The sequence below is a fragment of the Oncorhynchus mykiss genome, chromosome 29, assembly GCF_057628025.1.
Source record: "Oncorhynchus mykiss isolate SJ-2025 chromosome 29, ASM5762802v1, whole genome shotgun sequence".
NCBI lineage: Eukaryota > Metazoa > Chordata > Actinopteri > Salmoniformes > Salmonidae > Oncorhynchus > Oncorhynchus mykiss.
The window spans coordinates 4,285,001-4,302,500 of NC_143050.1; the positions used below are offsets into that span (position 1 = coordinate 4,285,001).

The 17,500-nt window shown below is 43.7% G+C and overlaps 1 protein-coding gene across 4 annotated transcripts in view; it reads left to right on the forward strand.

The window, feature by feature from the left end:
* The window catches only part of LOC110510278 (cell adhesion molecule 2), a 763,418-nt gene that overhangs the window by 672,016 nt on the left and 73,902 nt on the right, over positions 1–17,500 (forward strand). For 2 of the 4 annotated variants that reach the window (XM_036967528.2, XM_036967529.2), the window contains one exon: positions 16,643–16,762. The exons of the other annotated variants lie outside the window; for them this stretch is intronic. In XM_036967528.2, the coding sequence (XP_036823423.1) occupies positions 16,643–16,762 (120 nt within the window). The remainder of the gene's footprint in view (positions 1–16,642; positions 16,763–17,500) is intronic. 4 annotated transcript variants of the gene reach the window in all.

The window sequence follows — 17,500 nt, forward strand, 5'->3', positions numbered from 1 at the left end:
TTGACTTCCCATCTTCTCCTCTCCTTTTTTTATTCTCCATCTGTTTATTCTCCTCAGCCCTCCTCCCTTTTCTGTTAGAGACCGATGAGGAAAGACAGGGGGTGAGGATGTGGAGGAAAACGGACAGACAGACAAACAGACGGACAGACAGATAGACGGATAGACGGATAGACGGATAGACGGATAGGTAGATAGATAGGAGGCTAATTCAATACCAGATGCAGTGGCATTCGGTAAGTGTTCAGACCCCTTGACTTCTTCCACATTTTGTTACGTTACAGCCTTAGACTAAAATGGATGAAATAATTTATTTTCCTCATACATCTTCACACAATACCCCATAATGACATCACAATACCCCATAATGACATCACAATACCCCATAATGACATCACAATACCCCATAATGACAAAGCAAAAGCAAGAAATGTTTGCAAATGTGTTAATAGCAACAACAACAAAAATAATATAACATACTTAAGTACTCAGTACTTTGTTGAAGCACCTTTGGCAGCAATTACAGCCTTGCGTCTTCTTGGGTATGACGCTACAAACTTGGCACACCTGTATTTGGGGAGTTTCTCCCATTCTTTCTCTGCAGATCCTCTCAAGCTCTGTCAGGTTTGGATGGGGAGCGGCCTGATTGGTGGAGTGCTGCAGAGATGGTTGTCCTTCTGGAAGGTTCTCCCATCTCCACAGAGGAACTCTGGAGCTCTGCCAGAGTGACCATTGGGTTCTTGGTCACCTCCCTGACCAAGGCCCTTCTCCCCCCATTGCTCAGTTTTTCCAGGCTGCCAGCTCTAGGAAGAGTCTTGGTGGTTCCAAACTTCTTCCATTTAAGAATGGAGGCCATTGTGTTCTTGGGGACCTTCAATGCTGCAGAAATGTTTTGGTACCCTTCCCCAGATCTGTGCCTCGACACAATCCTGTCTCGGAGCTTTATGGATTATTCCTTTGACCTCATGGCTTGGTTTTTGCTCTGACATGCACTGTCAACTGTGGGACCTTATATAGACAGGTGTGTGCCTTTCCAAATCATGTTCAATCAATATAATTTAGCACAGGTGGACTCCAATCAAGTTGTAGAAACATCTCAAGTATGAGCCATGGAAACAGGATGCACCTGAGCTCAATTTAGAGTCTCATAGCAAAGGGTCTGAATACGTATGTAAATAAGGTATTTCTGTTTTTTATTTTTAATACATTTGAGTCATTATGGCCTTCGTGTCTTGCTACGCCGAGACAGGGCATCCAGGTTCCACAGTACGGTAATCGTGTGGCAATCCCCACATGTTTCTCGCCAACGTCAACACAGAACAGATCCTGTTCCTCCAGGCAGCCGTTACGCGGTCTTCCCCACACGTGCTTTGCCCACCCCAGGACGGGACTGAACCACCTGCACGTACCTGTCTTCTCTCTAGCAGTTGACTCCCATGCAGTGTCTCCCACGCAGTGGGACCTAGCTAGCCAGTAACTAGCTAACACCGGACAGATGAAGATCTAGCTAGCCAGTAACTAGCTAACACCAGACAGATGAAGACCTGGCTAGCCAGTAACTAGCTAACACCAGACAGATGAAGACCTGGCTAGCCAGTAACTAGCTAACACCAGACAGCTGAAGACGTGACTAGCCAGTAACTAACTAACACCAGACAGCTGAAGACCTGGCTAGCCAGTAACTAACTAACACCAGACAGATGAAGACCTGGCTAGCCAGTAACTAGCTAACACCGGACAGCTGAAGACCTGGCTAGCCAGTAACTAGCTAACACCAGACAGATGAAGATCTAGCTAGCCAGTAACTAGCTAACACCAGACAGATGAAGACCTGGCTAGCCAGTAACTAGCTAACACCAGACAGCTGAAGACCTAGCTAGCCAGTAACTAGCTAACACCAGACAGATGAAGATCTAGCTAGCCAGTAACTAGCTAACACCAGACAGATGAAGATCTAGCTAGCCAGTAACTAGCTAACACCAGACAGCTGAAGACCTAGCTAGCCAGTAACTAACTAACACCAGACAGCTGAAGACCTAGCTAGCCAGTAACTAACTAACACCAGACAGATGAAGACCTGGCTAGCCAGTAACTAGCTAACACCAGACAGATGAAGATCTAGCTAGCCAGTAACTAGCTAACACCAGACAGATGAAGATCTAGCTAGCCAGTAACTAGCTAACACCAGACAGCTGAAGACCTAGCTAGCCAGTAACTAGCTAACACCAGACAGATGAAGATCTAGCTAGCCAGTAACTAACTAACACCAGACAGATGAAGACCTGGCTAGCCAGTAACTAACTAACACCAGACAGATGAAGACCTGGCTAGCCAGTAACTAGCTCACACCAGACACAGATAAGGGAAACATTTTTTGACACCCCACAGTCGAATTTTGGAACAAGTAAAAATCTAATCAAATCTAATTTTATTGGTCACATACACATATTTAGCAGATGTTATTGCTGGATGTAGTGAAATGCTTGTGTTCCTAGCTCCAACAGTGCAGTAGTATCTAACAATTCAAGAGTAGCTATTTAGCTATATAAACCATGCCCCTCTGATGCTGGTTACAAGGCGGTAGTTATTTCAATTAAGCAAGAAAATATGTTTTACCATTTTCTTTTCTTTTTGAGTAAATTGTAGTGTTTAACACCCATGACTACATTCTTTCCTTTTTGGCCCTTTGGCTTTCACCCAAGTGAGTTCCTTAGCAAAATGTTATAATGACAATGGAACTCTATCAATTGGCCTCGTCTTACTCTAACATGTCAGGCTCGTCACATTATGCTGGATTACAAAGAGATGTGTAATGTCCCGTTGGAATCCAGCCAAAATCAGAATATCCAACTGTTGGGTTGCTTCTTCACCTGCATTCAGAATAACTATCATGATTAGTTGATTTTATTAACAACATCAACCAATAAATAAACACTTCCCAAACCATGTAAATCAGAACAACCATTTCGGTTTTGGGTGCAATAAATCTAACTGATTGGATTAGTTTAGAATAATTTATGATATTTATCTTTGTGTAGCATAAGATTAATCAATCATTCAATCATTGTACATGCAAAAACATAGATATTAGCGAAGTCAACCTGCAGTAGAGCATGCTGGGAATTATGATAATGATGGGGGGTGGTTTTGATGGGACTGGTTTACTCTCCACAGTCTAGAACAATAAGTCTGGTTATTTTACACCAGTGACTGTTAATTGCACTCTTACAGAGTGAATTTAAATCCTGAATCAACAGTAGAAATGTTACCCTGAAAAATCCACACAATTTGCTGTGCACACACACTCACACACACACACACACACCAGTGGCAATCAGTGCCGTTTAAGATGAGAAAGGACCAAAAAAAAATTATGTTCATGAGCGTGATCTTATTCCTATTACAGCATATTGGATGACTGTCATTCATATTCCATTCACCCAGTGCAATGTAACAGTGATAGGTTTAGGCTACTACATGATACAACATTTTTCAGGTCTAGAGAAATTTGAGTAATCAAGGTAGACAGACAGGGACACATTCAATGCTGCTTTGCACACTCTTGCCAGCATCTAGCTGATCTAGGGCGTAATCATAAGTCCAACAGTTGCAAACGAGAGTTTCTATTGGACAAATACAGGTATATTTATCCCCGTCTTGTTACTTTTGTTTCCATTTAATTAGAAACTTTTTTTTCAACAGAATCTGCGGAATGAATACACCCCTTGATCACACACAAACACAGTTCACTTTCATAGCAGCCACGTTGCATAATTCCTTCTTGCATCTATGCGCTCTCCTCCTCTCACCTTGTCCCTTCGCTTGTGGACTTCAAATGCACAACACATCAGCTGTGTGTGACCAGGTGAAAAACAACTTTCCAAGCCAAACCCTATCATAACCGCTACAACACAGCCTACATCATTGTCCCCATATTAGCTAAAGTAACATCATAGTCGACATAGCTAATAGAACTAACGCGTTAGTAAACCCGTTAAAAATCATGCAGTACAGTGTACAGTCAGTAAGCTGTTTAGCAGTGACACTGGTGGCAATAAATAAATTAGTAAAAACCAAAGCTTACCTTGACTTGGAAGAGTTTCAGTGTTGTGTTGGATAGTCATAGCCAGCTAGCTAACATAGCATCCCTCTGTTATAGCCAGCTAGCTAACATAGCATCCCCCTGTTTGGGGCAGGGTGTTTGAATGGGCTAAACTTGCTAGCTGCATTTGCTAGCTAAGTAAGTGAAACCAAGTCTCTCTATCTCTCTCTTGCTTCTCCTTCATTTTGGAAGAAATTAATTTCTTCAAAATTTTTCAACTTTGAGTCACCACATTTTATGCGCTGCAGTGCTAGCTAGCTGTATAGTTTATGCTTTTAGTACTTGATTCATTCTCTGATCCTTTGATTGGACATCCTCCGGAAGTTGTCATAATTACAGTGTAACTCTATGGAAGGGGGTGACAACCATGAACCTCCTAGGTTTTGTAATGAAGTCGATGTACCCAGAGGAGGATGGAAGCTAGCTGTCCTCCGGCTACACCATGGTGCTACCCTACAGAGTGCTGTTGAGGCTACTGTAGACCTTCATTGCAAAACAATGTGTTTTAATGTTTTTTAATTTTAATTTAATTTTTAGTGTTTTAATCAATTATTTGGTGACGTGAATATATTTAGTATAGTTTTATCTAAAAAAAAAGGATAACTATCTAAATGTTGCACAATTTAAAATGTTTTTTTTAATTCACTGAGGAGGATGGTCCTCCCCAACCACTGACACACACACACATACGCACGCACGCACGCACGCACACACACACACACACACACACCAATGAAATAATGTTTTCAACGTTTACTTTCTTATCTTATTGTTTATTTATAATTTTCACCTTGTGATGTTTTAGTCGCGAAGCTGCGTCTCTCTTGGAAGTTGTACCGTTCTGTGTCTATAGAAAAGGGAAATAAATATAAAACGTTAATAAGTATGCCTCGCTGAAGTTGAATTAATTTATGTTATTTTCTGAATGGATGTGAAAGCCCTGAGCAGGAATTAGACGACCATGGGAAAGTTAATTAAAAAAGTTGGAACAAAACTGTGTGAACCAATCAGGAAGGAGGGGAGACGAATGCAGGAAATAGTGTATATTGTTGACCAGAGGAGCTTGAAAAAAGCTGTTTAATATGCGTGTGTGTGTTTGATCTTTACAGAAATATTATTGTGAGAAATAAAACAAGGTGTAGATTTAGATAGAGAAGGAGAGCGAGAGAGAGAGAGAGAGAGAGAAATGTTAACAAATATTTACCATGCCAATAAAGCCCAATTGAATTGATTTTTATTGTATTTAATTGAGACAGTGACAGAGAGAGAGGATTATGAAGGAGTTCATGTCTGTTAAAGGTTTCACTTTCTGTGATTTAATTATATTCATCAGGATACAGTTTAGACATCCCATGCCCTTCTCTTTCCCTCCCTCCCTCCCTCCCTCCCTCCCTCCCTCCCTCCCTCCCTCCCTCCCTCCCTCCCTCTCTCCCTCCCTCCCTCCCTCCCTCCCTCCCTCCCTCCCTCGTTCCCTCCCTCGTTCCCTCCCTCGTTCCCTCCCTCCCTCGTTCCCTCCCTCGTTCCCTCCCTCGTTCCCTCCCTCGTTCCCTCCCTCCCTCCCTCCCTCCCTCCCTCCCTCCCTCCATCGTTCCATCCATCCCTCCATCCCTCCCTCGCTCCCTCCCTCCCTCTCTCCATCCCTCCCTCCCTCGTTCCCTCCATCCCTCGTTCCCTCCATCCCTCCCTCCCTCGTTCCCTCCCTCGTTCCCCATTTCTCCCACTAATGACCATGGTGATAAATGTCATCTGTGATGATTCATCTCCATTTTCCTCTAATGTTTCTGATCCAACATGAAAATCCTCAACCAGTTCGCCCTGCAGGAAGAAAGACGATACGGCATGACACACACACACACACACACACACACACACACACACACACACACACACACGCGCGCGCGCAGTTAGCCCAGCAGGGAGATGGACAACATGGTATGACTCATCATCTTCCTCAAATAAATAAAGAAAGGAAGGAAGGAGGAAATGACATCCTCCTTAGCCTGTGTGATACAGACTGACAAGACAGACAGACGGATGGAGATTAGTTCAAACATGGGACAACGTGGTCGAAGGAAAAGCCTCTGTGGAATCACGACAGCATTCAAAAAGTACCAATACATGATGTTCCCTGTCTCTCCATTCCCTCTCTCGGTCTGTAAATACTGCTCCTTCTCCTTCCTTCCTCCTTCTCTCTCTCTCTCTCCTGTTCCTCCCTCTTTCCTTCTCCTCTTCCCCTTCTCCCTCTCTTTCCTCTTCCCCTTCTCCCTCTCTTTCCTCTTCCCCATTCCCTCTCTTTCCTCTTCTCTCTCCCTCGCTTTCCTCTTCCCCATTCCCTCTCTTTCCTCTTCTCTCTCCTTCTCTTTCCTCTTCCCCCTCTCTTTCCTCTTCTCTCTCCCTCTCTTTCCTCTTCTCTCTCCCTCTCTTTCCTCTTCTCCCTCTCTTTCCTCTTCCCCATTCCCTCTCTTTCCTCTTCTCCCTCTCTTTCCTCTTCCCCATTCCCTCTCTTTCCTCTTCTCTCTCCCTCTCTTTCCTCTTCTCTCTCCCTCTCTTTCCTCTTCCCCATTCCCTCTCTTTCCTCTTCTCTCTCCCTCTCTTTCCTCTTCTCCCTCTCTTTCCTCTTCCCCCTCTCTTTCCTCTTCTCTCTCCCTCTCTTTCCTCTTCTCTCTCCCTCTCTTTCCTCTTCCCCATTCCCTCTCTTTCCTCTTCTCTCTCCCTCTCTTTCCTCTTCCCCATTCCCTCTCTTTCCTCTTCTCTCTCCCTCTCTTTCCTCTTCTCCCTCTCTTTCCTCTTCCCCCTCTCTTTCCTCTTCTCTCTCCCTCTCTTTCCTCTTCTCTCTCCCTCTCTTTCCTCTTCCCCATTCCCTCTCTTTCCTCTTCTCTCTCCCTCTCTTTCCTCTTCTCCCTCTTTCCTTCTCCTCTTCCCCTTCTCCCTCTCTTTCCTCTTCTCTCTCCCTCTCTTTCCTCTTCTCTCTCCCTCTCTTTCCTCTTCTCTCTCCCTCTCTTTCCTCTTCCCCATTCCCTCTCTTTCCTCTTCCACATTCCCTCTCTTTCCTCTTCTCTCTCCTTCTCTGTCCTCTTCCCTCTTGGAGAGGGGGGTGGGAGAGAGTGAGAGAGAGACTAAGAGGGTGAGAGATGGAGAGGGGGTGGGAGAGAGTGAGAGAGAGACTAAGAGGGTGAGAGATGGAGAGGGGGTGGGAGAGAGTGAGAGAGAGACTAAGAGGGTGAGAGATGGAGAGGGGGGTGGGAGAGAGTGAGAGAGAGAGAGACTAAGAGGGTGAGAGATGGAGAGGGGGTGGGAGAGAGTGAGAGAGAGACTAAGAGGGTGAGAGATGGAGAGGGGGGTGGGAGAGAGTGAGAGAGAGAGAGACTAAGAGGGTGAGAGATGGAGAGGGGGTGGGAGAGAGTGAGAGAGAGACTAAGAGGGTAAGAGATAGAGATAGGGAGGGAGAGATAAGGAGAGAGAGGGAGAATGAGAGCGACTAACAGGGTGAGAGATGGAGAGGGGGTGGGAGAGATAAGGAGAGAGAGGGAGAAGGTCTTGTCGAGAGTCGTTAACCGTTCTTTCCTTTAGCGCCCCTCTTAACTCTCCTCTATTGCCACAATCATTCCTGGAAAAGGCATTTTTGATGGTTCCTCATCGATATTCACCCCTTCTTTTTTATTTCTCCCCTCCTCCCCCCTCCTCTCCTCTCCTCTCCTCTCCTCTCCTCTCCTCTCCTCTCCCCTCCTCCCCCCTCCTCTCCTCTCCTCCCCACCTCACGCCGTGCACTTAGCCTGCAAATAGTGATTCAGGGTGTTTCTGAAATGTCACCACGTCTGCGTCCCAAATAGAACCAAATTCCCTATTTAGTGCACTACTTTTGACCAGACAATCATAGGGCCCTAGTGCACTATATAGGGCATAGGGTGTCATTTGGTACATCTGCCCAGACAGCAGCGGTAGGCCAATTAAAAGCCTGTTGTACCTCGTCTCTAAAAAAGAGTAGAGAGAACATGAACGTAAAAGCCAAGGTGATACTGTAACCACATCAACTGGCACACCGTATTTCATCAATCGCTTTAATGGGATGAAAGAAAGTGAGGAACATTTAGCCCTTGGTTGGTTATTGGAAACATTGGTAAAAGACATTTAGCTGTATGTGATCCACCATTTTAAGGGGGCAAGGGGGCTTTCTTTTTTATCTCCATAGACTTTACCTCAGCTATGCTTTCAGCAGCCATCGTATCAAGTCTATGTGTTTTACAACAGTCCACTGGAGCAAAGATGGGTAGATTATCTTGGAGAAATGGAGCAAAGATCGGTAGATCATCTTGGAGAAATTGAGCAAAGATGGGTAGATCATCTTGGAGAAATTGAGCAAAGATGGGTAGATCATCTTGGAGAAATTGAGCAAAAATGGGTAGATCATCTTGGAGCAATGAGGCAAAGATGGGTATATCATCTTGGAGCAATGGAGCAAAGATGGGTAGATCATCTTGGAGCAATGGAGCAAAGATGGGTAGATGATCTTGGAGAAATTGAGCAAAAATGGGTAGATCATCTTGGAGCAATGAGGCAAAGATGGGTAGATCATCTTGGAGAAATGGAGCAAAGATGGGTAGATTATCTTGGAGAAATGGAGCAAAGATGGGTAGATTATCTTGGAGAAATGGAGCAGAGATGGGTAGATTATCTTGGAGAAATGGAGCAGAGATGGGTAGATTATCTTGGAGAAATGGAGCAGAGATGGGTAGATTATCTTGGAGAAATGGAGCAGAGATGAGTAGATCAAGTCAAAGCCTTGGTTTCTCTGAAGGAACTGCCTCGCCTACTTCACCAACTACTTCTCAGACAGAGTTCATCAGTGTGTCAAATCAGAGGGTCTGTTGTCCGGAACCTGTGCCAGTCTCTATGGGGGGTGCCATAGGGTTCAATTTCTCGGTCCGACTCTTTTCTCTGTATACCACAATGATGTCACTCTTGATTCTCTGATCCACCTCCACGCAGACGACACCATTCTGTATACTTCTATAGCCCTTCTTTGGACAATGTTAACTAACCTCCAGACGACCTTCAATGCCATACAACTCTCCTTCCGTGTCCTCCAACTGCTCTTAAATGCAAGTAAAACTAAATGTATGCTCTTCAATCGATCGCTGCCCGCACCCGCCCTCCCGTATAGCATCACTACTCTGGATGGTTCTGATTTAGAATATGTGGACAACAGTACATACCTAGGTGTCTGGTTAGACTGTAAACTCTCCTTCCAGACTCACATCAAACATCTCCAATCAAAAAATTAATCTAGAATCGGCTTCCTATTTCGCAACAACGCATCCTTCACTCATGCTGCCAAACATACCCTCGTAAAACTGACTGTCCTACCGATCCTTGACTTCGGCGATGTCATTTACGAAATAGCCTCCAACACTCTACTCAGCAAATTGGATGCAGTCTATCACTTTGCCATCCGCTTTGTCACCAAAGCCCCATACACCACCCACCACTGCGACCTGTATGCGCTCGTTGGTTGGCCCTCGCTTCATATTCGCCGCCAAACCCACTGGCTCCAGGTCATCTATAAGTCTTTGCTAGATAAAGCCCCGCATTATCTCAGCTCACTGGTCACCATAGCAGAACCCACCCATAGCACGCGCTCCAGCAGGTATATCTCCCTGGTCACCCCCAAAGCCAATTCCTACTTTGGCCGCCTTTCCTTCCAGTTCTCTGCTGCCAATGACTGGAACGAATTACAAAAATCCCTCACTAACTTTAAGCATCAGCTGTCAGAGCAGCTCACAGATCACTGCACCTGTACATAGCCCATCTGTAAATAGCCCATCCAACTACCTCATCCCCATACTGTTATTTATGTTTTGCTCCTTTGCACCCCAGTATCTCTACTTGCACATCCATCTTCTGCACATCTATCACCACAGTGTTTAATTGCTAAATTGTAATTATTTCGCCACTATGGCCTATTTATTGCCTTACCTCCCTTATCTTACCTCATTTGCACACATATATAGATTTTCTATTGTGTTATTGAGTGTATGTCTGTTTATTCCATGTGTATTTCTGTGTTGCTGTTTGTGTCGCACAGGTTGACCAGGTTGCAGTTGTAAATGAGAACTTGCCTACCTGGTTACCTGGTTAAATAAAGGTGAAATAAAGGTAAAAATAAATCAAATGTAAAAAAAAAACTAAACTCGCTAAGCATAACTTTGGCTAACAGCTGCAGCTAAATTCAAAGATGATATGCTAATATTATGCTCCTATGAGGAGTTTCCAACAAAAGAGAAAGGAAGGGCCATGGATGGAATGTAACACTGAAATCTTAGCATAGCAGCCATTTTGTTTTGGTTTTCAACCAATTAATGATTCAGACACTATTCAACTTCCTGGTGATGTGTGTTCCTCTCAAACCTGATTGGCAGGTGACCTATGACACGGTTGTGCTAATTTAATATTTAAATGGCAGATAGCAGGATGAAGGGGAATGAACTCTGGCTCTACTGTCAAGGATAATATAAGGGTTGTACGTTCAATTCATTTGCGTCCCAAATGGCACCCTATTCCCTATGTAGTGCACTACTTTAGACCAGAGTCCTATGGCACCCTATTCCCTATGTAGTGCACTACTTTAGACCAGAGTCCTATGGCACCCTATTCCCTATGGGAGTTGTTGGGATGTAAGTTGTTGGTTTCCCTTTGGTTCGGGGAACGAAGCCATACGTTTCCTGACTGGTAAAATGTAACATTCTGAGAACGGAAGTGAAAAATTTAGCCTGTTCTGGGAACGTTTGTTTGTAGGTTGAAGGGCGGTTCTGGGAACGTTTATTTGTAGGTTGCAGGGAGGTTCTGGGATCGTTTATTTGTAGATTGCAGGGCGGTTCTGAGAACGTCTTACTCTGGGTCCTTGAAAGTTTTCCTGGGAGGTTTTATTAACGCTTGGAGAATGGAAATTGTAGGTAACGTGTCAAAAATAACATTTGAACCCCCTAAGGTCGGCATAATTGCAAGAATCCCCATAAAAATGTGTCAGTTGAAGCTAGAGAGATATCTGTTGTTTTGCATTGGATGTCTCTCAATCCACCGCATCCACCTGTGTCGCACTTCCTCATCTGGGGTGAAAGGTGACAGAGCTGGAGCGGTGTTTGTCAGACCATGAGACAATCCCGAAATTCGTGTTCTCCGTTTTGCTCTGCGACAAGTGTCAGGAGACTCGTCTGAGCATCTGAAACGTTTGGGCTACACACTAAAACCCCTCTGTGCAAAGGTGAGACTCTCGTGAACGTGTCGCTTGTTTTCCTCTTGGACGCCCACAGGCCTCACAAGACTCGTCTGAACGTCCCCCTGTAACAGTTGAAAAAAATGAATGGATGTATATATATAGAGATTTTTTAATGCCAAATGTATGGGGTTCAATACATGTTAAAAAATAATATATATATATATATATATATATATATATATATATATATATATATATATATATACAGTGCCTTGCGAAAGTATTCGGCCCCCTTGAACTTTGCGACCTTTTGCCACATTTCAGGTTTCAAACATAAAGATATAAAACTGTATTTTTTTGTGAAGAATCGACATCAAGTGGGACACAATCGTGAAGTGGAACGACATTTATTGGATATTTCAAACTTTTTTAACAAATTCAAAAACTGAAATATTGGGCGTGCAAAATTATTCTGTATGTTATTTTGGTATTTTTGGGGACTCTGTTCCATGTATGAATCTGTTATTCAATGTGTTTCTATTGGCTAATAGCAGTAAGGACTATCAATGTGTTTCTATGGGCTAATAGCAGTAAGGACTATCTGTTATTCAATGTGTTTCTATTGGCTAATAGCAGTAAGGACTATATGTTATTCAATGTGTTTCTATGGGCTAATAGCAGTAAGGACTATCTGTTATTCAATGTGTTTCTATGGGCTAATAGCAGTAAGGACTATCAATGTGTTTCTATGGGCTAATAGCAGTAAGGACTATCTGTTATTCAATGTGTTTCTATTGGCTAATAGCAGTAAGGACTATATGTTATTCAATGTGTTTCTATGGGTTAACATCAGTAAGGACTATCTGTTATTCAATGTGTTTCTATGGGCTAATAGCAGTAAGGACTATCTGTTATTCAATGTGTTTCTATTGGCTAATAGCAGTAAGGACTATCTGTTATTCAATGTGTTTCTATTGGCTAATAGCAGTAAGGACTATCTGTTATTCAATGTGTTTCTATTGGCTAATAGCAGTAAGGACTATCTGTTATTCAATGTGTTTCTATTGGCTAATAGCAGTAAGGCCAAATACAATGTTTTTGGTTTAGACTCTTAAGGTCAGGTGTGGCCAATTAGTGGGCAAGGCCAACACATCTGAAAACACTTAACAAGAGGATAGAGAGAGTTTTGTTGACGCTGAGAACAGAATATGTATGTTTTTAAATAACGTTCTTAGAATGTTCTCTGAACGTTACGACAGTTTTCTTGACGTTCTGAGAATGGAATGTGTGTTTTTAAATAACGTTGTCAGGGGCTCTATTTTCGGCTGTCGTTAAAGCGGCGCAAGTGTCCTTTGCTTGCAATTTCGTCGGGTAGAAACGGGTGCGCCAGCCCTAACACCAGGTACTGCAATTAATTCGTTGTTATATTAGTTCGCTTGCTCTTTCAGATGAGTGGGGTGGAAATATTTGAGGTGTGTCCTTAAAAACATTATCCAAAATGTTAATAGTGCTGATAGGGACATTTAAGCCCAACTAAAAGCGGGTTTTAGCAGTAACACAGATGGTTATGGAGGAAACTCAGCCTATTCGGCCGTGATGAGACACTGCCCATATGAATATGAGTAGCCTAACGTGCCTGTATGCTACGTATTTAGAAACATTTTTAAAAAACATTTTAAAAAATGTATATGTTTTTTCCCATTTAGTTTTACTTGATTTAAAACCAAGCATAGCCTCCCCTCCTCAATTAAATCTTTTTTTTAAGGTCTTGCCCAATGCAATTGGGAAGCAGTCAAGATTGTCGATAAAGGGTTTGGCTCCTGAGACCACTTGGAAGGAAACCTTAATGACCAAAACGTTATTAAAACATCAAGTTTGAGAGGAGTAAAACAGTGAAGCCGACATTCCCTTTTAATCTCCACATTGTAGGCAGGCCCACATTTATTTTAGCCAGGCAGGTCCCGTTTTAGAGGTGCTTTCAAACCCTCCGCAGTCTGGGCTGTTGTAATATGATCTGCCCCACGGGAGAGTAATGATGACGCCTGTAAGTGTGACATCACCTATTTAAAACAAGTTGTTGTTTAGTTTAGAATTTGATTCGAATTATTAATTCGCTTTTTTTTCTCTCTTTTTTTTAGGCCTAATCAATTGAATCTTGCTTATTGCCCGTGTTTGGCATGTCCATGCTCAGCTATAATGCATCTTTACAGTAGGCCTAGCCCCTATAACAGTGTGAATGCTACTGACTGCCGTGCAATTACTGAAAGCAATGTGGACTACAAATTGGTTCAAATTAACGTATTTAGCAAAAATGTGATAGGTCTACATTTTGTTATTTGTTCAGTAAGCCATTATAACAGAATAACATTCGGAAGTTGATATTGAAGGCAATACCACATATTTCACCGTGGAGCACGTTCTGATTGGCCAGTGAGGGGCCAAACCTCGACGCATTCACAACTTTTTTTTTTTCCCTCTCCCCATTTAAAAGGCAGCCCCTTTCTCACCAACTGCCACCAAGTGTGCCTATAGTTGTCATAGTGAAAATTAGCCTAAATATTCCCTGACCCCCACCACTGAACCAATAGCGTTACTACCGCCCGCACTTAGATCCACCATTGTGTTCAAATGCAGCCTTTAGAAGCGTTCTCTGAAAGCTGTTTTAATGTTTTATTGTGGTTTTATTATTGGAACAATTTGAGAACATGACTTTAAATATGACTCAATATCCTGGCATCGCCCAGGGGCTTTACAAAAACATTTCATTGATTGATTGTCTGATTGATTGATTGACATAGAACCACGAGGAAACCTGTAGGAATAGTACTGAAACAGGGGAAGATGTTGAGACAGTATTTTACATGCATTTTATCACTATGAGAAATATAGGGTTATTTTCAACAAAGATATCTACATATATTTCAGAATGTTGTATATCCCTGGAAATAAATATTCAGAATGAATGAAAAACCTTTTTGGAAACATCCCCCATGAACAAATACTACAGTTTACTATTAAATACTCCAGTATTTACTATAGAATACTTCAGTATTTACTATAGAATACTTCAGTATTTACTATAGAATACTTCAGTATTTACTATAGAATACTTCAGTATTTACTATAGAATACTTCAGTATTTACTATAGAATACTCCAGTATTTACTATAGAATACTTCAGTATTTACTATAGAATACTTCAGTATTTACTATAGAATACTTCAGTATTTACTATAGAATACTCCAGTATTTACTATAGAATACTCCAGTATTTACTATAGAATACTTCAGTATTTACTATAGAATACTCCAGTATTTACTATTGAATACTCCAGTATTTACTATAGAATTATGTACTGTAATACACTGTACTATCCCTTCGATCATGCGTAGTACTTTCTATATAATTGTGTAGTATACTGTAGAATACCATAGTAGATACTTCAGTAATGTCCACGAAAACACTACAGTTTTTTTTAACTGCTGTAAATTCAACAGTATTTGATTTGCATATACCCCGCCCATTCCCCTCCCCCATGATCCCGATTTGTGCCAACCATAAGTGAGAAGCCTTACATGCCAAGTATAGACCAAAAGCAGAAGTGCCAAGTTATACAGTCAAACCCCAGTCCCACCTTCCTACAAGTTATGGACAATTTGCGTTTTAGCAAAGGCAATTTGAATGCACAAAGATACTGTGATGAGATCCTGAGGCCCGTTGTCATGTCATTTATCATCAGCCGTCACCTCATGTTTCAGCATGATAATGCACGGGCCCCATGTCACAAGGATCTGTACACAATTCCTGGATGCTGAAAAACATGTCCCAGCCTGTATATTCACAGTTTGATATTTTAGTCTGTAGGGCTTCCTCAAGAAGAAAGACTACACTTTTGTCAAAGGTCATTGAAAAAAAGTCTATGGTAAAAAGACTACAGCAGTGGCCAGCACCCGGGTCGATCTCTGCTCAGTCTTCACCTCATCAACCCGACATATGTCTCCAGTCTCCCCCCAGTCCCCAACAGTGTGGTGTGAATGTCTCCAGTCCCCCAACAGTGTTGTGTGAATGTCCCCAGTCCCCAACAGTGTTGTGTGAATGTCCCCAGTCCCCAACAGTGTTGTGTGAATGTCCCCAGTCCCCAACAGTGTGGTGTGAATGTCCCCAGTCCCCAACAGTGTGATGTGAATGTCCCCAGTCCCCAACAGTGTGGTGTGAATGTCCCCAGTCCCCAACAGTGTTGTGTGAATGTCCCCAGTCCCCAACAGTGTTGTGTGAATGTCCCCAGTCCCCAACAGTGTTGTGTGAATGTCCCCAGTCCCCAACAGTGTGATGTGAATGTCCCCAGTCCCCAACAGTGTGGTGTGAATGTCCCCAGTCCCCAACAGTGTGGTGTGAATGTCCCCAGTCCCCAACAGTGTGGTATGAATGTCCCCAGTCCCCAACAGTGTTGTGTGAATGTACCCAGTCCCCAACAGTGTTGTGTGAATGTCCCCAGTCCCCAACAGTGTTGTGTGAATGTCCCCAGTCCCCAACAGTGTTGTGTGAATGTCCCCAGTCCCCAACAGTGTTGTGTGAATGTCCCCAGTCCCCAACAGTGTTGTGTGAATGTACCCAGTCCCCAACAGTGTTGTGTGAATGTCCCCAGTCCCCAACAGTGTGATGTGAATGTCCCCAGTCCCCAACAGTGTGGTGTGAATGTCCCCAGTCCCCAACAGTGTTGTGTGAATGTCCCCAGTCCCCAACAGTGTGGTGTGAATGTCCCCAGTCCCCAACAGTGTGGTGTGAATGTCCCCAGTCCCCAACAGTGTTGTGTGAATGTCCCCAGTCCCCAACAGTGTGGTGTGAATGTCCCCAGTCCCCAACGGTTTTGTATGAATGTCCCCAGTCCCCAACAGTGTTGTGTGAATGTCCCCAGTCCCCAACAGTGTTGTATGAATGTCCCCAGTCCCCAACAGTGTGGTGTGAATGTCCCCAGTCCCCAACAGTGTTGTGTGAATGTCCCCAGTCCCCAACAGTGTGGTGTGAATGTCCCCAGTCCCCAACAGTGTTTATTTTTTTTAAATTAAATTAGATATTATTGTTTTGTCTTTAATTATGTTGTTTATCTACTTCCATGTTTTATGTTTTAGTAATTTGTATATTTTTGGTTGAATATGTTTACATATTTAAATGTATTATATTATCTAGTTGCTATGTTTATTATTTCTGTATGTTTTACCAGTTTTGTTCTGATGTAACAGAGTCATTTTTCCATCATCACCTTGTTGCCTTTCCCTTCTTTATTTATGTTTTGTCTGTCCCTTTTATGTTTGTGTCTGTGTCCGTCCAGACGTCCCCAGCACCCTCCCTCCATCCACCACCCCACCTCCCCGCCCCACCCCACCAGACTCCACCGCCCCCTTAGACCCCCACCTGGCCTCCTCAGACCCTCCAAACACCAACAACAGAGGTACAGTACCACCTCACCCGCACCTCCTCTCCTCCTCTCTCCCTATAGTCTACTTTTCTTTCATTATTTCTGCTCTCTACCTCTCCTCTCTTCTGACCCTTGTTCTGTCTCTTCTATTCTTCTCCACCACTCAACTCCAGAACATCTTCCTCCCTTTCCTTCCTCTCTGTCCTTCCTCTCTGTCCTTCCTCCCCTTCCATCCTCTCTGTCCTTCCCCTCTTTCCTTCCCTCCCCTTCCATCCTAGCCGTAGCCAGGCTTTTCCCCTTCTGGTCCATGTCTCCCCTTCATACCTTAATGTTTGTTCTATAGAGAGTCTGGATTCTACAGTCAATGCTCTGGTGTTTCAGCAGGGGAATCTGTTGACTGGTCACTGTCTTCCTATCTCCCTGGTCTCATCAGGTACACAGTAGTGGGGGGGGAATCTCCCTGGTCTCATCAGGTACACAGTAGTGGGGGAGGGGGGGGGGGGGAGGGGGGGGGGGGGGGGGGGGGGAAGAGAATCTCCCTGGTCTCATCAGGTACACAGTAGTGGGGGAGGGGGGGGGGGGGAATCTCCCTGGTCTCATCAGGTACACAGTAGTGGGGGAGGGGGGGGGGGAAATCTCCCTGGTCTCATCAGGTACACAGTAGTGGGGGGGGAATCTCCCTGGTCTCATCAGGTACACAGTAGTGGGAGGGGGGGGATCTCCCTGGTCTCATCAGGTACACAGTAGTGGGGGGATCTCCCTGGTCTCATC